The sequence below is a fragment of the Ranitomeya imitator genome, chromosome 3 (genome assembly GCF_032444005.1).
Source record: "Ranitomeya imitator isolate aRanImi1 chromosome 3, aRanImi1.pri, whole genome shotgun sequence".
Lineage (NCBI taxonomy): Eukaryota > Metazoa > Chordata > Amphibia > Anura > Dendrobatidae > Ranitomeya > Ranitomeya imitator.
The window spans coordinates 743,570,768-743,591,946 of NC_091284.1; the positions used below are offsets into that span (position 1 = coordinate 743,570,768).

General features: G+C 41.7%; 1 protein-coding gene across 5 annotated transcripts; it reads left to right on the forward strand.

Annotated features, from left to right (window-relative positions):
- On the forward strand, positions 1 to 20,940 carry THSD1 (thrombospondin type 1 domain containing 1). Of its 5 annotated transcripts, XM_069758902.1 has the most exons (7): positions 3,778 to 3,825; positions 4,042 to 4,149; positions 4,231 to 4,463; positions 4,594 to 4,684; positions 14,469 to 15,434; positions 15,721 to 15,879; positions 19,050 to 20,940. In XM_069758902.1, exons 4-7 carry the CDS (start codon positions 4,633 to 4,635, stop codon positions 20,399 to 20,401), a joined length of 2,529 nt encoding a protein of 842 aa, XP_069615003.1. In that variant the 5' UTR covers positions 3,778 to 3,825; positions 4,042 to 4,149; positions 4,231 to 4,463; positions 4,594 to 4,632; the 3' UTR covers positions 20,402 to 20,940. The 5 variants fall into 5 exon arrangements, with proteins under 5 accessions (XP_069615006.1, XP_069615002.1, XP_069615007.1 ...); XM_069758905.1 differs by lacking the exons at positions 3,778 to 3,825; positions 4,042 to 4,149 and adding an exon at positions 1 to 320; XM_069758906.1 differs by lacking the exon at positions 4,042 to 4,149 and having other exon boundaries at positions 3,752 to 3,825.
- The last annotated feature ends 239 nt before the right edge of the window (positions 20,941 to 21,179 follow it).

A 21,179-nucleotide genomic window follows, 5' to 3' on the forward strand; every position in this document is an offset into this window, starting at 1 on the left:
CTATGGTTTCCCCTTTGACTTAGTTTATGAAGCTGCAAGGGGAGTAGTCCATCCTTTTCCCTCTCCACCCTTCCTTCAGGGAGGAGATTGTATTAGCTGCGACTTGTCTGGGGAAACTGAACAAAATCTTTCTATCCGCTGGAGCAAAGCTGCAGCTCAGCCAGTGCCAGGGAGATGCCTACAGCTGCGGAGTGCCCCTGGCATAGCGCAGTAGCATGGCAGGTGATGGTGAGGGGTAGTCGCGCCATGCTCCGGGTTAGATCTGACAGCAGTGGGATGCAGCGAGGCTTCCTCATTGGCTGATAGTCCGCACATCGGAGGTAAGATTCTTCTTTTTTTTTTCCTCTAGTACATTTGGACAAGCAAAGGCTTGCTCACCTGTCAGAGCCGTGACTGTGATTTATAGAACACGTTGGGTTATATTGTGACTGTGCGCACGCAGTATAATGCAACGTGACATTTAATTTTTCTAATTTAATTTATTTTAATTTTTTTTCCATTTTTGACTATTAAAAATGTTGCTAGTGTGATCTGTGGATAAAAATTTTTCCTTGTTGCAAAATGTTAATAAAAGTGTATATAGACTATAAATGAATAGAATAGCAATAATGTAATTATTAAACACATTATAAGCTAGATTAATCAGTAAAGTACCTGTCTCGCTTACAGGCTATTCGGGATGCAAAGGGTAAAGGGATAAGTAACAGCCTATAGGGACTAATGGGTATATAAAAGGTGAAATGATTAAAGGTGGGTTCACACCACCGTGCTATGGAGTCCATGCTCGTATTGAAATACTTGACTTGTTCTGGCTGGCGGCTCTCCCAACCATAACAATACGCCTCATACATGCCCGTAAGGCAGTTCACGCTAGGGGACCGTGGTCCGTCTGGGCAGTGCGGTCTGTACACAGGCCATGAAATACGGCCATCTGATCCCCGCCTACGCCTGACCATGGGAGCTTACACTCGCGAAGAAATACGCTTCAGGGGCTGAGGGCAGAAGCAGTCATTTTGTACATGCAGGCGACATGCCATACAATTTTTGGGAGCAAAAATCCGATTATTGCAGCTGTTACTGAGAGTTCACGAAATCTGCACCTCGCTCTGCAAAGGAAATTCACAACTTAAATGAACTAATTAATTCTGCGTCAAATTTCCCCCACCGAATGGTAAATCCGTCCAATTTGATGTTCCCTAAATGGAATAGTCCTCTATATACTATAGGAATGAGTGATAGCCCTGTACTGTACATGGGAGCTGTACGTAAGAAATATAAGGGGAGGTGCAAAAGTGAATTAATAAGTTACATTCCTCTACATAGGAGCTGACAATATACGGAGGTAACGCGTATGTACTCTGCCCTGGAGCTGACAATCTATCAGCCACCATGCTCCCATAACATAGACATTATTGTCACATAGTATTCGTGTATTGTGCTACATGTTGTAGATATTGCTGCACCTCCTCTGTTGTTACATGTGACGTATACAGGAATTCTGCTGTATAATTCGTGTATTTCTAGGACCAAGGCTGTGACATATACAGAGCTGAGTCATGGGGAGATCTGCAGACATTGATGGTCAATGATATATTTAGCAATTATGAATGTTTTCTTTAATTGTATACATGGATTTGCATCTGGTCAGGATCTTCGATTCCTATGTTTAGAGGATATGATCACGTGTATCTGGGGGAAAAAATGGTTGTCTACTGTGTTTATGGAGATGCTATGGTGATCTAATGAATACTTTAATGATTGCCGCCTAATTGTTAAAAATGTTCTACAGACACCTTGTTTTAAGCTGTCCTAAAACAAATTAACCTAAAGTCAATGGGCCTCATCAAAATTGTTTAATTGTAAAATTATCTTTATTGTCCACAGCAACCAATCAGAGCACAGCTTTTGATTTATTTTTTTTTCGGAAACAAAAAAAATGAAAAATATAATAAATTCCTAAATAACTTTAACATATCAACTCTTCTGCGGCTGTGACTTGGAGATAACCTATACTATGTACTGTTAACTTTTCCCTAGGTCACACCCATTATTCAGAGAGTAGACTGCAGTAAGCAGCCTCTTCTTACCTTAACATCCCTAGTATCTCCAGTGGTACATGAGAACAGCAGTTCGAGAAGCTTCTTCTTAGCTCAGCACCCATTATCTCCACTATTAGATGACACTGACATGTTGGACAGCAGTATGAGCATCATCTTCTTACCTTGGTACTCCTGGTATCTCCAGTAGTACCATCAGAAGGTCAAGGTGGACAGCAGTGTGAGCAACCACTTCTTATCTCAGAACTCTTGGTAACTCCAGTATCTCATCGGAAGGACAGGATGGACAATAGTGTTAGCAGCCTCTTTTTACTTCAGCACCTCTGGTATATCCAGTATCGGATTAGAAAGATAGGATACACAGCAATGTGAGCAGTCTCTTCTTACCCCAGCAACCTTAGTATTTCCAGTATTAGATCAGAAAGACAGGAAAGAAAACAGTGTGACAGCCTCTTCTTACCTCAGCACTTCTGGTATTTGAGTCAGACAGGGTGGACAGTAGTTTAAGCAGTCTTCTTTTCTCAGCACTGATAACATCTCTAATATTAGATCAGACAGATAGTGAGGACAGCAGTGTGAGCAGTCTCCTCTTACCTCGTCACCTCTGATATCTCCAGTATTAGATCAGAATAACATGGTGAACAGCAGTGTGAGCAGCCTCTTCTTACCTTTGCACCCCTGGTATCTCTAGTATTAGACTAGAAAGACAGGAGCAGCTTCTTATGCACCCCTGGTATCTCCAATATTAGATCTGACAGCAGTGTGAACAGCCTCTTCTTACCTTAGCACTGATTCGTATCTCCAGTATAAGATCAGCAAGTTAGGGAGGACAGTACTGTGAGCAGCCTCTTCTTACCCAGTACCCCTAGTATTTACAGTACTAGATCAGAAAGATAGGATGGACAGCAGTTGAGCAACCTCTTTTTGCCTCAGAACCCTTAGTAACTCCAGTATTGGATCAGAGAGACGCGGTATACAGCAGTGTGATCAGTCTTTTCTTACCTCAGCATTGATAGTATCTTTATCTACAGTATTAAATCAGACAGACAGGGTGGACAACAGTGTGAGCAGCTTCATAGTTCCTCCACACACCTGGTATCTCCAGTATTTGATCAAAAAGGGTGGAGAGCAGTGTAAGCAGCCGTTTCTTACCTCCACATGCTTGGTATCTCCAGTATTACATCAGAAAGCAGGGAGGACAGACAGTGTGAGCAGCCACTTCTTGCCTCAGCACCTCTAGTATTTCCAGTATTAGTTCAGAAAAATAGGATGAACAGCAGTGTGAGGAACCTCTTCTTTCCTCACAAACCTTGGTATCTCCAGTAGTAGATCAGAAAACTGGGGTAGACAGCAGTGTGAGCAACCTCTTTTTACCTCCGATCCCTTAGTAACTCCAGTATTAGATCAGAGAAACTGGGTATAAAGCAGTGCGATCAGACTTTTCTTTCCTCAGCACTGATAGTGTCCCTATGTACAGTGTTAGATCAGACAGACAGGGTGGACAACAGTGTGAGCAGCTTCATGGTACCTCCATACACCTGATATCTTCAGTATTTGATCAAAAATAAAGGGAGGAGAGCAGCCTTTTCTTACTTCCACATGCTTGATATCTCCAGTAAACATAAGACCGCAGTGAGGACAGCAGTGTGAACAGCCTCTTATTATCTCAGCACCCCTAGAATCTCCAGGATTAGATTAGAATGACGGAGTTGAATCTCCAAGATTACATGAGAATATCCCTTGGAAGCACATCTTCCTACACGTTAAGGTAGGAGGCAAATCTTCTCATTGCACATGTTCTCAGGCACCTGTGCTATTAAAGTTCTAGGACAGGTCTCTGTCAGTGTACACGACAGTGGCCATTTTAATGTACTACAATGATTACGGTACCTCCAAGAAGCATAATTTGCTAATAAAAGGTATTTATGAGTTTATTTTAAAACAACATTTACTTTCTTTACTATTTTTTTTCTATTATCTGGAGAAACCTTGAAAAATTCCAAACTCCAGAAATCCATCTTCCACTCTATAAACCTCATTTATAGAATCCATATTGGATTGGAATGGAAGCAATTACTCATACCAATTAGCAGTAAGATGTCTACCTTTTTTTTACTAAACTAAACTGAATCAGGTTACTATAGGCAATAACTCAATTTTTTTTGTACTTGAGGGGAACAAACCAGAGCAGGACATGTCCATGGAACCTGAGGGTTACAACGCTACGTACTACACGAGTTCCCCATGGCAAGTAATGAACATGGAATTTTAGGTCCCATCGTAAAATTCTATCCAGTGCAGAAAAACATGATACGTCTACAGTGCAGCACCTGCTACATAAATATTGTAGGAAACCTATAAAAAAGGACTAAATAAAATTACCGTGTGAACAGAAATCAGAACAAGGTAAGATTACAGTGACATATCTATTCCAATAGAACTTCCCGCACATCTAGGCTGTGAATCTTTGACGATGCTGATTTACGATGTAACTATCTGGTCACTATATGTGTAATTTACATTTGTCTTCGTGTAGGTAACATGTCATGGAGTGATATTTCCCGCTAGTAACAGAATGAGACTGAGCAGCTTCTCTTGCCTATCTATGCTTCTTCTCTGGGACTCTGGTAAGTTCTGCCATTGTTGTGTTCTATCTGGGTTGTCCACCCCTTTTCTGCTCTTTACTTGTAGAAGTCTCAGGGAATACTCACGATTGTCTGAATATCTTTATAGACGTAACGTATCCCCTTACCGACATATGACTTACTGGTACGTCATGCCGGTTCCCGGACTCTGTATGCGAGCTCACATCATTCCCAGCACATGACTGCTGGTTTAATCAGCCGTCCTGTGCCCTTAACAGTCACAGGTGGAGCAAGGTTTCACCCGCGGCTGTTAACCTGTTAAATCCCACTGTCAATCACTGACAAACTGGCATTTAACACTCGCCGGCAAGGGGCATGTCATTCCACGCTCCCATCGGTGTGCCCGTGACATGATCGTGGGGCACCGATGGTTTGTCATGACAGCCAGGGGTCTGCTAATGACCCCATTCCTGTCATTACGATTCTCCTGCGAAGGGCAGCATTTAGCTGGCATTCATAGGAGATTGTGATTTTCAATATACACATTAGGGCTGATGCACTGCTATGTATAGTACAAGCGATCAGATGGTCGCAGCTCTATGTCCCCTAAGGGGACTATTGAATACAGTAAAAAGTAAAAAAAAAAAATAAATAAATAGAAAAGCACAATAGTTCAAATCACCCCCCTTTTACCCATTAAAAATAAAACAAATTAAAAAAAAAAACACATATTTGGTATTGATGTGTTCGTTAAAATCCAATATATTGATTTATGAAAGCATAAAATAAACCAATTGGTAAATGGCATAATGAGAAAAGAAATCCACTATTATTATTTTTTTTTACTGCATCTTATTGCAATGTTGCCTCAATCACAATATCGTATCTACTCCAAAATGTATCAGTAAAAACGTGAGCTAAACGTGCAAAATATAAGCCCTCACCCAGCCTCGTATGCCAAAAATGAACATTTTATTGGTCTCGAAAAATGGCAAAACAAGAAGGTAGTTTATATTTTTTACAAATACAAATTTCAGCTATCTCTGAACTGGAATAGATTGGGCAAAAGAGTGGAATAGCCACAAAAAATGCAAAGATATTGGATTTTCCCAATAAATCTGTGTCCAGACCAGTTGATTTCTTTGTTGCCTTCAATTCCTCATTAGTCAGATGAAGAACATGTTTCATGGTTCCAGGAACTGCGTCTTCAGATCCCAATAGCCATTGTTTTTATGAAAATATTGCAAATTTGTGTTGCTCATCTTCATAAATGACTGGGAAAATCTCACAAAATATTTGGAGGACGTATCCATAGATAACAATGGAGCAGACTTTTGCCAAAATAGTAGTATCCTTTTAGCACACATCTACACAATGTGTGTTGTATTACTTTTAGGTAGGGTGGGACCAGCCAACCATTTGATGAGTATGGGGACTTGTTGACTTTACCAGATAATGTTGGAAGAAAGGAAGATCTGGAGGTAACTGATAGCAGCTGTCTCCTCTCTCCCCAATGAAAACCAATGAACGCTTGGCTGAGCCGAATGCTCATGTGTATGGGGGCATTGGAAGAGATAGCGGTCTGCTGAATGAACATTTGGCCGACAGTGGGCTCATGTGTATGGCCAGTTTTAGCCTTCAATTTTAGTGACAGATAATGTTCTTCCAAACAATGAAATCCACAACTGTGTCAGCCAGCGTTAACGTCAGGTTACTTGTGCTCAGCAGAGAAAATTATCCTGAATGTCAATCCTCCATCTATACAGAACATGTCCTCATTTAATTGCATTAGTAATGTTTTCATCGTTACACTGTAGAGAAGAGGTCTGGGAAGCACACCATGCGAATTTGGTGTATCTGGGGTGCACATCCCATGATGGTTTGTACAACCCCATGCAAATATTATGGAATCACCGGCCTTGGAGGATGGTCATTCAGTTTAATTTTGTAGAAAAAAAAGCAGATCACAGACATGACACAAAACTAAAGTCATTTCAAATGGCAACTTTCTGGCTTTCAGAAACACTAAAAAAAATCAAGAACAAAAAATGTGGTAGTCAGTAATGGTTACTTTTTTTAACCAAGCATAGGGAAAAAATTATGGAATCACTCAATTCTGACGAAAAAATTATGGAATCACCCTGTAAATTTTCATACCCAAAATTAACACCTGCATCACATTAGATCTGCTCGTTAGTCTGCATCTAAAAAGGAGTGATCACACCTTGGAAAGCTGTTGCACCAAATGGACTGACATGAATCATGGCTCCAACATGAGAGATGTCAATTGAAACAAAGGAGAAGACCGAACTGTAATAAACCGCCTAAAGGAAATTGGATTTACATACAGAAAAGCTAAACGAAAGCCATCATTAACACCTAAACAGATAAAAACAAGGCTACAATGGGCTAAGAAAAAGCAATCGTGGACTGTGGATGACTGGATGAAAGTCATATTCAGTGATGAAACACGAATCTGCATTGGGCAAGGTGAAGATGCTGGAACTTTTGTTTGATGCCGTTCCAATGAGATTTATACAGATGACTGCCTGAAGAGAACATGCAAATTTCCACAGTCATTGGTTATATGGGGCTGCATGTCAGGTAAAGGCACTGGGGAGATGGCTGTCATTACATCTTCAATAAATGCACAAGTTTATGTTGATATTTTGGACACTGTTCTTACCCCATCAATTAAAAGGAAGTTTGGGGATGATGAAATCATTTTTCAAGATAATAATGCATCCTGCCATAGAGCAAAAACTGTGAAAACATTCCTTGAAAAAAGACACATAAGGTGAATGTCGTGGCATGCAAATAGTCTGGATCTCAGTCCAATTGAAAATATTTGGTGGAAGTTGAAGAAAATGGTCCATGACAAGGCTCCAACCTGCAAAGCTGATCTGGGAACAGCAATCAGAGAAGGTTGGAGCCAGATGGATGAAGAGTCCTGTGTGACACTCATTAAGTCCATGCCTCAGAGACTGCAAGCTGTTATAAAAGCCAGAGTTGGTGCAACAAAATACTAGTGATGTGGTGGAGTGTTTTTTTTTTTTTTGTTTGCTTGTTTTTCATGATTCCATAATATTTCCCCTATGCTTGGTTAAAAAAAGTAACCATTACTGACTACCACATTTTTTGTTCTTGATTTCTTTCAGTGTTTCTTAAAGCCAGAAAGTCGCCATTTGAAATTACTTTCGTTTTGTGCCATGTCTGTGATCTGCTTTTTTTTTTTTTTTTTTTCTACAAAATTTTTTTCTTTCCAAATATTTTTATTAGGATTTTAACTCTTAACCGGGAAGGATAGGATAGGAGGGGATGGAGGGAAGAGGGTGGGGTATGGAGGTGAGGAAAATAAGCCCCTATAGTAATAGGGGAAAACAGGCGATTACATAGTAGGTTAATATAAACATAATGAAGATGAAATAACTCAGTAGGTTGTTAAAGTGACATAAGTAATACTTTGTACAGGTTCGCTACGTGAATATCTAAAGCTATATTGGTTAATCAATATGTAATAAAATACAAAGGCCTGTTTTGAACATAAGCTTACAGTAAGTTATAAGGTAGCTTACTATGTCCGGGAACACCTTCGGGTGACCCTGCGACTATGTGGGCAGCAAAATATCTGGCTCATTGTCAAAGCTAATCATTGGGAAGAGGCATATCTATAACTCCTAATAGTAGAAAAAAGGTGTCGCTATGTGTAAAGTAGAACTATAATTCAGGTAGGACTATTGTGGGTTCTGTAAGATTTCAGACCATGCTGTTGCAGGAAGGACATGCCCTCTAAAGGGGTTGCGATGTGTACAGTTCCGGACAAGAGTTTTATTAAAAGAGTAGAGGATGGCGACCATGAATAGGCGAAATGAGACCTCCAGAGCTCCCGCGTAACTGGTGAAAAATCCCGTCGCTTTTTTAAAGTGTCTTTGGACAGGTCTCTGTAGAATGTTAGGTGACCATATGGGGAAAGCAGAAAATTTTTTTCGGAGGAGAGGTCGAATAGTTTACCTCTAACCCAGGCTGGGAAAAAGGAGACAATGATGTCTCTTGGCACGTCAGGTGGGAGTGACACAGGTCTTTTAATTCGGTAGGCACTTTCAATAATGTTAGGTTCATTGATATCAGGAATAAATTTGGAGATCATTTTTTTGAATATAGCTTTTTAGATGGGGGGGTTTAACAGACTCCGGAACTCCCCTGATTTTTACATTATTTCTTCGCTTATGGTCCTCTAGACTCGTCAGGTTACGTTTTAGTGAGGCAATTTCTTTTTGTAGATTCTCTAGCAGAACTGCGGAGATTGGGGGAGTTGGCGAACTGTCCGGAAGGGGGAGATCCATACCCTCAGGTGAGTATTCTTCCATGCTACTGATTGAGGAGCATACAGAGGAAGCGTACGAGTCACATGTAGTTGAGGAGTAGCTACATTAGGATGACCTTGAGGATGATACGGGTGAGGAGGAACTAAGACTTTCTGCAATGGAAGTCAGTGCGTCTCTCACATAGGACTCAGATGCCTTCTCCGTGCGTGATGATCTCGTATTTAATGTGTTGAGAGAGAATATATATTTATCCAGTATTACTGAGCCTTCTTCCATTTTTTTATTAATGATGTCGCAAAAGTTTTTTAGCATATAGTCCATTGCTAATTCGGTAGGGGGTCCCTCCTCATCTATTACTCCCTCTGTGCCAAGGAATGGTTATGGAAATTCTGAGGTGGAGCTTCCCTCCCCCTTGTTGCTATGATAGTCCTCACCCTGTTTTGGGGCGTCCTGTGAGTGGCAATTTTCCCGTGGTGCACCTTCTGATTCAATCGGTGTCGCCATAGGGTCTGTGGCCTGATGTTTCTCCCCTGTCTGGGGTCTGCGCTGCGGTATAAATGTGAGAGCTTCAAATCTTAAGGTGCGACTAGCAGACTGGTTAATCCTATTCATAGCAGCAGTGTCGCTGCGAGCTGTGGGCGGAGTTATGGGCGGGGTTTCGTCGTGTCTCCCTTTCCCCTGTCTCGCCTGCATATTGGTGGCTGTGGTTTTAAGGTCTCTCTCTGAGACCGCATCGGTCCAGTGACATGGACCAGGGGTGCCCGGGGACTCCGAAGTTAGTGTCACCCTTTGCGCCGGCTCACCTGTGGCTCTCCTCTTGTCCGCGCTGTATCTCCCTCTTCCTTCAGCGTTGCCGCCGCTTATCGCATGCGGAGCTTTGGGCGCAGCTGTGAATCCCCCTGCAGCAGTGCTGGACTTCTTTCGTCCAATAGCGGTGCCACCGCTAATAGTGGGCGGAGTTGTAGTCGTGGCTCCAGTCCCGTCGCATCACTCCGGCTTCTGCACCGCTCCTGAAGCCGCGGCTCCAGGTCTTGTCCCAGCAGCCGCGCCAGCCTGGGAGCGACGACCCCCTACAAAAATTTTTTCAACAAAATTAAACAACTGAATGAACATCCTCCAAGGCCGATGATTCCACAATGTTTGCCAGGGGTTGTAGTTCACTTGAGCCACCAATTAGTGCGAAATAAAAAAAACGAGATTCCACATTAAGAAATGTATTGATAGGCCATTATAACCAATATGCAATGTTTCGGCTAATAAAACGCCATTTTCATCATTTTTAGTCAGGACGATTGGGTGGTTGCAAAGTTTCTTTTCAGTATGGTAGAAGAATATATAGGAGAGATGAGTTCAATAACTGAATACAGTATCTAAAATACCTGATAGAGTAGTCTTTATCTTGCATTTTAACCCCTTAATCCCATATGACGTATTATCCCGTCGAGGTGGGCCTTAATTCCCACCGACGGTATAGTACGTCATAGACGATCGGCCGCGCTCACGGGGGGAACACGGACGATTGCGGCCGGGTGTCGGCTGACTATCGCAGCTGACATCCGGGACTATGTGCCAGGAGCGGTCACGGACCGCTCCCGGCACATTAACCCCCGGCACACCGCGATCAAACATGATCGCGGTGTGCCGGCGGTACAGGAAAGCATCGCGCAGGGAGGGGGCTCCCTGCGGGCTTCCCTGAGACGATCGGTACAAGGTGATGTGCTCACCTTGTACCGAGCGTCTTCTCCCTGCAGTCCCCGGATCCAAAATGGCCGCAGGGCTGCATCCGAGTCCTGCAGGGAGTACTTCTGGGTCAGGAGCAGGCTGCAGCTCTGTAAACCTGCAGCGACGAGTGAGATCGCCGATCTCACAGAGTGCTATGCAAACTGTGAGATCGGTGATCTGTGATGTCCTCCCCTGGGACAAAGTAAAAAAGTAGAAAAAAAAAAAAAATTTCCACATGTGTAAAAAAAAAAAAAAATTAAAAAAAAAAATTACTAAATAAATAAATAAAATATTATTCCCATAAATACATTTCTTTATCTAAAAAAAAAAAAACAATAAAAGTACACATATTTAGTATCGCCGCGTCCGTAACGACCCATCCTATAAAACTGTCCCACTAGTTAACCCCTTCAGTGAACACCGTAAGAAAAAAAAAAAAAAACGAGCCAAAAAACGCTTTATTATCATACTGCCGAACAAAAAGTGGAATAACACGCGATCAAAAAGACGGATGTAAATAACCATGGTATCGCTGAAAACGTCATCTTGTCCCGCAAAAAACGAGCTGCCACAAAGCATAATAAGCAAAAAAATAAAAAAGTTATAGTCCTGAGAATAAAGCGATGCCAAAATAATTATTTTTTCTATAAAATAGCTTTTATCGTATAAAAGCGCCAAAACATAAAAAAATGATATAAATGAGATATCGCTGTAATCGTACTGACCGGAAGAATAAAATTGCTTTATCAATTTTACCAAACGCGGAACGGTATAAACGCCTCCCCCAAAAGAAATTCACGAATAGCTGGTTTTTGGTCATTCTGCTTCACAAAAATCGGAATAAAAAGTGATCAAAAACTGTCATGTGTCCAAAAATGATACCAATAAAAACGGCAACTCGTCCCGCAAAAAACAAGACTTCAGATGACTCTGTGGACCAAAATATGGAAAACTTATAGGTCTCAGAATGTGGAGACGCAAAAACTTTTTTGCTATAAAAAAAGCGTCTTTTAGTGTGTGACAGCTGCCAATCATAAAAATCCGATATAAAAAATGCTATAAAAGTAAATCAAACCCCCCTTCATCACCCCCTTAGTTAGGGAAAAATAATAAAATTAAAAAAATGTATTTATTTCCATTTTCCCATCAGGGCTAGGGTTAGGGTTAGGGCTGGGGTTGGGGTTAGGGTTAGGGCTAGGGTTGGGGCTGGGGTTAGGGCTAGGGTTGGGGCTGGGGTTGGGGCTTGGGTTAGGGTTGGGGCTAGGGTTGGGGTTAGGGTTGGGGCTAGTGTTAGGGCTAGGGTTAGGGTTGGGGTTAGGGTTCGAAGCTAAAGTAAGGGTTAGGGTTGGGGCTAAAGTTAGGGTTGGGGCTAAAGTTAGGGTTAGGGTTGGGGCTAAAGTTAGGGTTAGGGTTTGGATTATATTTACGGTTGGGATTAGGGTTGGGATTAGAGTTAGGGGTGTGTCAGGGTTAGGGGTGTGATTAGGGTTAGGGGTGTTGTTGGATTAGGGTTTCAGGTAGAATTGGGGAGTTTCCACTGTTCAGGCACATCAGGGGCTCTCCAAACGCGACATGGCGTCCGATCTCAATTCCAGCCAATTCTGCGTTGAAAAAGTAATACAGTGCTCCTTCCCTTCCAAGCTCTCCGGTGCGCCCAAACAGGGGTTTACCCCAACATATGGGGTATCAGCGTACTCAGGACAAATTGGACAACAACTTTTGGGGTCCAAGTTCTCTTGTTATCCTTGGGAAAATAAAAATGTGGGGGGCTAAAAATCATTTTTGTGGGAAAAATAAGATTTTTTTATTTTCGCGGCTCTGCGTTGTAAACTGCAGTGAAACACTTGGGGGTTCAAAGTTCTCACAACACATCTAGATAAGTTCCTTTGGGGGTCTAGTTTCCAATATGGGGTCACTTGTGGGGGGTTTCTACTGTTTGGGTACATCAGGGGCTCTGCAAATGCAACGTGATGCCTGCAGACCAATCCATCTAAGTCTGTATTCCAAATGGCGCTCCTTCCCTTCCGAGCTCTGCCATGCACCCAAACAGTGCTTCCCCCCCACATATGGGGTATCGGCGTACTCAGGACAAATTGGACAACAACTTTTGGGGTCTAATTTATCCTGTTACCCTTGTGAAAATACAAAACTGGGGACTAAAAAAATCATTGTTGTGAAAAAAAAAAAAGAATTTTTATTTTCACGGCTCTGCGTTATAAACGGTAGTGAAACACTTGGGGGCTCAAAGCTCTCAAAACACATCTATATAATGAGTGGAGGAAAGAGGAGACTCTTAAAGAAGAAGTTACAGGTCTGTGAGAGCCAGAAATCTTGATTGTTTGTTTCTGACCAAATACTTATTTTCCACCATAATATGCAAATAAAATGATAAAAAAACAGACAATGTGATTTTCTGGATTTTTTTTTTCTCAGTTTGTCTCCCATTGTCCCATAGCCTCTCATCTTTTTAAGTGGTGGAACTTGCACTATTGCTGACTGACTAAATACTTTTTTGCCCCACTGTATCTCTGTGATTTAAGGGTATAAAAATTCAAAGTTGGAAAATTGCGAAATTTTCAAAATTTTCGCCAAATTTCTGTTTTTTTCTCAAATAAACGCAAGTTATATCTAATAAATTTTACTACTAACATGAAGTACAATACGTCACGAGAAAACAATGTCAGAATCGCCAAGATCCGTTGAAGCGTTCCAGAGTTATAATCTCATAAAGGGACAGTGGTCAGAATTGTAAAAATTGGCCCGGTCATTAACGTGCAAACCACCCTTGGGGCTTAAGGGGTTAAGGCACATCATTGTTTCCCAGTGTCTGGGCTCAGTGGTTCTATAATGACCTATTGCTAGGCCACAGCTATTAGAGACCGTCTTCCCCAAAACATTGATAGTCTAAGCATTCCCATAACCACAACATCCATAGATTTCTGTAAAAATATCATATTCATCATAACCTAAACTAAAAGCTGCATAAATTGATCTCGGATCCCCATGACGTATCTCTGAAGGTGGGCATTATATGTGCCATGTTTGAGCTATACTGCTGTAATGAAAGCTCATTCTCCAAAACAGTGAATTTGACAAAATTTTTACTTTGGAGCTAAATGCAAGTTTATGGTTATTACAACCCAATACTACATTTTTGTCCCTCTCCCTGCATCTCATTCTCTACATGTTTGTTCTGCCACAGGCAAACATCAAAAAACAGGACCAACCATCTCCTGTCAATACTGACATGCTCATTACTCCTCCACTCAGATTAGATAGGATACTTTGGGTTTTTGGAGAGATAGCTAAACCACTACCACAGTATGGCAACAGGTTTATTTCTCTCTCTCCTTTTAAAAAAAAAAAAAAAAAAAGAGCCACACCAAGGTTTCATTTGTGGCAGGAGAAGCTGTACTCCAACTGGGCATTTAGCTGACGTTTATTGAAGGTATGTTGACATCCTTAGTAACGAGCTACAAAGGCAACATTGGTGGCCACAAATTTTGTCCCATAGTCAAGAGGATGATTTTTTAATTTTTAATCCCATCTTCTTTATGACATGCCACAGGAAATGTTTTGGAATAGACACGCATGTCCATAATTTACGGACCACAATTCCCGTCCTGGCCTTTGATCTCAAAACCTGAGCTGACTGCGACATAGGCATAAATGAGGTTGTCAGCTCAGATTCGCTCACGTGCTTTGTTCACGAAACATAAAATACGAATATGTGAATCTATCTAGCCTTAAATAATCATTATTTTCCTTTTTTCTTTCAGTTTTCAGTGAGCCTGGCTCTCTTCTTCTCAAACAATCTCTCCACACTGCCTTAAGTAGATCTCCAGTCTATGTGGACTTCAGCATACATGGCAATTACAGCGTAACAAATGTTTCAGTAAATCTTCTGGATGTAAAGAGCAACCAAATAATTACGAGTAAAGAGCTTCCGGCAAATCAGTCACAGGGTGACCTGGAATTTGAGTGTATCCATTTCATTTCAGCCGGACTCTATCAGTTTCAAATGAGTCTGGAGGCAGAAAATGATAGCTCAATTACTGTCATGAGCAGCCTCCTAAATGTCACCTGGCCAATTTTTCATATTGACTTGAACAGGACAGCGAAAGACACACTGAGATCTTTCCAGATTGGTGTCTTCACTAATGAACAGTTATGCTCCGGATTTCGCCATCGGGAACCCATACTTCTCCTGGAGGTTGAGCACACGCACAGCTTTCAGGAGATAGAGGAACCAAGTGCTGACAGATTCATGCTGTATAAGACGTACAAGGAGGTCCTATTGTCCTCTTCTCAGTGGGTAGAGTTTGAATGTGCATCTGTACGACCTGAAGCTTTCATTACAGTGTCCCTTAAGACCATGCTTTCGGAGTTTGTCATTGCTTATTTGGGGCCTGTCGACCTTGTCAAGACTTTTAAATATAAACTAGTTACCGTGATGGAAAAAAAATGTGATACCTCCATGGCCATTTCCATTATAGCCCCTCCATGTAATTATGCTGAAGGGAAACTAATTGTCTATAAAGAATCGCCCAGAGTCCCAGGAGAAGGTGTCACGATATTAGCAGAAAGTGCTCTACAAGAAGGAGAGAAGAGCTCTCACTTCAACTGCACCTTGTTTGAGATTGGGAAAAATAAATACTGCTTCGAGTTTTTGATGTCTTCTGGTGGCACTTTGAGCTATTCGGTGCCACGAGCCAAGCAATGCGTGGAAATTCGGAGAGAAATAGGTGAGTTAATGTATTGTTGGTGCTCATAGTTTTGAGAGCTACAAGTGTTTTCCTGTAAGAAAGTTTCCCAAGAGGAAAAATTGGCATACAATGAAGACGTAATCTAAAATCACCCAATTTTTTGGTGGTTCTGCCACTCTGCTTAGTTTATGCAGTGATTATATGACTTTTACTATTAATTTTCACCTTCATTTTAACTTTATGTACTCGTTTTGCATTCATGTATTATTAAATAGAATAGGATCTTGATTGACTTTAATTCAGTATTATTTTTTTTCTTTGTCAGAGACATGGAGTCTGTGGCAGTCATGGAGCCCCTGCAGTGTCACTTGTGGTGATGGCCACAGAGAACGGTACAGAAGTTGCCTTTCATCATCACCTGTAAATGCTCAATGCAATGGGAACACAAAGGAGAGATCCCTCTGCTCTCTAGAGGACTGCTTGTGTATGTCAGCTACTACTCTGCTATAATATGATGTTACGCAGGTGTTGGGTGGGACACGTAAGCACTTAAAGAATCTCCAGCTTTCTAGATTAGATGATGGTCTGAATCACCATCCCTCGGTCAATCTGGCCTTCCATCTTTCCAGAAAAAAAACAGCAAATGTATTTGTCTGAAAATGAACCACCAATATACCTCAAATTACATAAATAGCAACAGATGGGAAGTAAGCTTAGCCTTTATTAGGTCATATAAAGTAGTCAAAATCAGGTGAAAAGCAAAACTGAAACATCGGCACACCAGTATCAACTTCAAAAATGGGTGCTCTAGTAATCAAAATATATGCCACCTATCATTCCACACTATAACACAATGTTAGGCCTGTTATACAGGAGAAAGCACAGAGGAGATCACCTAATATCAGCCTTGTTCCAATCATCCAGGATCCAGATTTGCTCCCGACACATTTCTTAAAAATAGATTCATCAGGGGAGTGTGTGTAGCTGCCTGGTCCTTGACAGCTCACAAAATGACCAAGAAAGCGTTCTCGATGTACCCCCTTCATACAAAGCACCATTTCAATTTGCTTGCAAAGACACAAGGGTTGACTTACCAGACACATAGCGTCGTACTGTGGCATGATAGGTGATATATCTTTTGTATTCTAGAGCAGGGGTCCCCAACTCCAGTCCTCAAGGCCCACCAACATGTCATGTTTTCAGGATTTCCTTAATCTTGCCCAGGTAATAATTGCATCACCTGTGCAATGCAAAGGAAATCCTGAAAACATGACCTGTTGGTGGGCCTTGAGGACTGGAGTTGGGGACCCCTGTTCTAGCGCACCCATTGTTAAAGATGATACTGGTGTGCCTCTGTGTCAATTTTGTTTAGTATGTTGTTGTTGTTTTGTTTTAGGTCCTTCTGACCAGTTTTTAACGATCTTCTAGCTTTCTCCCAGCTTCATTGATTGACAACTGTGGCTTCACTTAGGCCAGTATTGTCTCAGGAAAAGTTGATCTACATGGAGACGTGCTTATTAGGATGTAGCAAAAGATTCACAGGAATCTGGTCTAGTGCCATGTCCGTAGATTCCACCCATCCCCCCCCCCCCAACCAAAACTTTGCAAACCTCCTCCTGTCAGCTGCTTTGGCTCCTCTTATCATTTGTAGGCCTGGATTGACTTCGTGACATACCACATTATACCATGACAGGCCTGCCCATCAGTAGAGGCACCAGGTTTGGGTGTGTAAAATAATAAATCTAGCTTGCACGCAAAGGCCCTCATTTGTGGGAGTATTCTGTAGCAAACTAAAAGTGTTCTGACAAATCTGTTGGGGTGTACTCATTTATGCTGATCACTGCAGATTACATTATGTAATATTCTAGGGAAAGCTTATTCGGAAATTCACTTTTAGTTCTGATTTTTAATTTGACTTAATTGTACAGTACAGACCAAAAGTTTGGACACACCTCATTTAAAGATTTTTCTGTATTTTCATGACTATGAAAAGTGTACATTCACACTGAAGGCATCAAAACTATGAATTAACACATGTAGAATTATATACGTAACAAAAAAGTGTGAAACAACTGAAATTATGTCTTATGTTCTATTCTTTGCGCACTCTTGGCATTCTCTTGATGAGCTTCAAGAGGTAGTCACCGGGAATGGTTTTCAATTCACCGGTGTGCCCTGTCAGGTTTATCTTGCTTTATAAATGGGGTTGGGACCATCAGTTGTGTTGTGCAGAAGTCTGGTGGATACACAGCTGATAGTCCTACTGAATAGACTGTTAGAATTTGTATTATGGCAAGAAAAAAGCAGCCAACTCAAGAAAAACGAGTGGCCATCATTACTTTAAGAAATGAAGGTCAGTCAGTCTGAAAAATTGGGAAAACTTTGAAAGTGTCCCCAAGTGCAGTGGCAAAAACCATCAAGCGCTACAAAGAAACTGGCTCACATGAGGACCGCCCCAAGAAAGGAAGACCAAGAGTCACCTCTGCTTCTGAGGATAAGTTTATCCGAGTCACCAGCCTCAGAAATCGCAGGTAAACAGCAGCTCAGATTAGAGACCAGGTTAATGGTACACAGAGTTCTAGCAGCAGACACATCTCTACAACAACTGTTAAGAGGAGACTTTGTGCAGCAGGCCTTCATGGTAAAATAGCTGCTAGGAAACCACTGCTAAGGACACGCAACAAGCAGAAGAGACTTGTTTGGGCTAAAGAACACAAGGAATGGGCATTAGACCAATGGAAATCTGTGCTTTGGTCTGATGAGTCCAAATTTGAGATCTTTAGTTCCAACCACCGTGTCTTTGTGTGACGCAGAAAAGGTGAACGGATGGACTTTACATGCCTGTTCCCACCATAAAGCATGGAGGAGGAGGTGTGATGGTGTGGGGGGGCTTCGCTAGTTACACTGTTGGGGATTTATTCAAAATTGAAGGCATACTGAACCAGCATAGCTACCACAGCATCTTGCAGCGGCTTGCTATTCCATCCGGTTTGCATTTAGTTGGATCATCATTTATTTTTCAACAGGACAATGACCCCAAACACACCTCCAAGCTGTGTAAGGGCTATTTGACAAGGAGAGTGATGGGGTGCTACGCCAGATGACCTGGCCTCCACAGTCACCAGACCTGAACCCAATCGAGATGGTTTGGGGTGAGCTGGACCGAAGAGTGAAGGCAAAAGGGCCAACAAGTGCTAAGCATCTCTGGGAACTCCTTTAAGATTGTTGGAAGACCGTTTCCGGTGACTACCTCTTGAAGCTCATCAAGAGTGTGCAAAGCAGTCATCAAAGCAACAGGTGGCTACTTTGAAGAACCTAGAATATAAGATATATTTTCAGTTGTTTCACACTTTTTTCTTAATTATATAATTCCACATGTGTTAATTCATAGTTTTGATGCCTTCAGTGTGAATGTACAATTTTAATGGTCATGAAAATACAGAAAAATCTTTAAATGAGGTGTCCAAACTTTTGGTCTGTACTGTATATCAAATAAGTATGCTAAAGTTCTGTCACACACATAAGAAATATCTTGCTAGGATATATTTGTTATGTATTCTATGGTTGTTAATAAAATGTGCTATTTTGCTATGTAGCATGTTCTGCATGGTGTCTCCAGACTTATATGTTGTTTTTTCTTTTTTTTTGGTACAGCAGTGAAACCTTCAAGCAAATCTACCACAAATACAAATGAAGACACCAAAACAAGCAATACAGTTACTATCACTGGTATTTCTCTCTGTCTCTTCATCATCTTCATCACCATTGTCATCACAGTCTGGAGGAGGTTCACTAAGGTGGGCAAGTGCAGTACGGCGGCCAGACACAGCTCTTCTCATTCAGTCAACTGTCGTAAAAACTCAGATGAAGAAAATATCTACCAAGTGAGGGAAAGCTTATCGGATGCAGGAGATGGTCAACAGGAAAGTATGGATGAAGAAGTCAACATACCGTTAAACTACAGGCAAGGCACACGTGGGACGGAGGATGAGAAAATGGCAGAGAATGACTGTACACAAGCAAACAGTCAAAAATTAATACCACCCATCTTTGGTTATCGTCTTGCCCAACAACAGCTGAAAGAGATGAAACAAAAAGGTCTCACGGAAGCCACTAAAGTGTATCACGTCTCTCAGAACCCAATGGCAGATACTGCAGTAGACGTTTCACTGGCTCCTCCGCTGGTCACTGAGAACTTAGAAGAAATGGCAGCAAATAAGTTTAGAATACAGTCTCCATTCTTAGAAGCAAAGAACAACTATATCCGAAATGCCAGTGAGAGGCATAGCCCAAAGTCTCTCTTTCCACCAACACAAGGCCCAAGTCAAACGCTACCTAAAATATCCCATGTTAGAAACAGTGACGCTAAAGGAAGACATGACCGAGGTTATCAAAAAAATAGCAACTTCCGAAGAACTTGTAGTTTTCATGAAACCAAACACATTAAGCCCTATAGAGAAAGAAGTCTGACATCCCTATCTCCAAGGCATACCATGGTGTATAATTCAAGGGGCAAGATGTGGGAATACTCCACAGCTGACAGACTTAAGTATAAACCAACAAGAAGCCCAGAAAACCTGACACGAGGAATCTCTTTCCCTCTTGATGCTACTGCGCAGTCGCCAAAAAGTCAATATCTGCGGCCAGAAGAGAGTAAACCTGATTTAGTATCTAGCAGGTACACTGCTGGTAAAGCAAAGCCAGAGAGGTCAGAGCAAAACCGAATGCGGAAAGGTCCTTCACCGGTGGAGAAGTCCTGGAACCGGGGTCAGGATGTCTCTCCTTCCCCTAAAGATAACTACCAACGTAGCCATGTTCATAGTCCAACACGCTACCGGAGAGAGAAATGTCAGAGTTTTCCATGGGGTACTGACTATTCCTTCTACGATAATTCAACATTTAGGCTTACAGAAGCCGAGCAACAGATGCTGGACCTACCTGGATATTTTGCCTCTAATGAAGAAGATGAGACAAGTACTCTAAGCATTGAAAGACTGGTCCTCTGATTGTGAAGCCATGCAGTAGACGTTTTATTTCTTTGTACATTTTGCACATTGACAGACGGGGTTGTTATTGGTCACATTGTACTGTGGTGACCTCCCATCATTGTGTTACCTGAACATTAAAGCTAGAAAATTTTCCCGTAATATTTGTCATTCTGCCGGGTTTTTTGCATATTCCTAAAATAAAGAGCTGGCAGAAATACGGCACAGGGAGAGCTCCTACTGTAGTTGGTCATCTTATGGTTTGTGCACACAGCCAATTTTCTAGGGCGAGTGCTATCCATGGTTCTCATGAATAGTGCCCGCACCTATGACATTCTAGGGGGTGTTCACATCTCCGATTTTTTTGTTGATCGGACTGAGCAATGAGCAGAAAAAATTCTGAGTCATGTCCTATTTTAATCCGAGTATCGGATCCAAATTGGCAATGCAAGTTTATGGGTCCGTGAACAAAATCTGACCGTACTCGGATGGCATCTGGTGTGGTCCAATTTTCACAGACTGACTGAATGGAGAAGGTGGAGAATTTTTTTTTTTTTTTTCCCCCAACGTCCAAGAAAAACTGATGCCAATCTGATCAAACGCCGATCAAAGTCTGATGAGAATAATCTGACTGTTTGTTTTTTTTTTTTTTTTTTTTTTTTTTTGGATGTGGAGAAATGAGTAGTGTGAACCTACCCTTATAGTGAGGCGCAGTTCTCATCTCAGATTTGCAGGAAGGCGAGAGGGAAAATGGCCAATTCTCCAGAACATTTTATTTTCATACAGTATTTTTTAGATT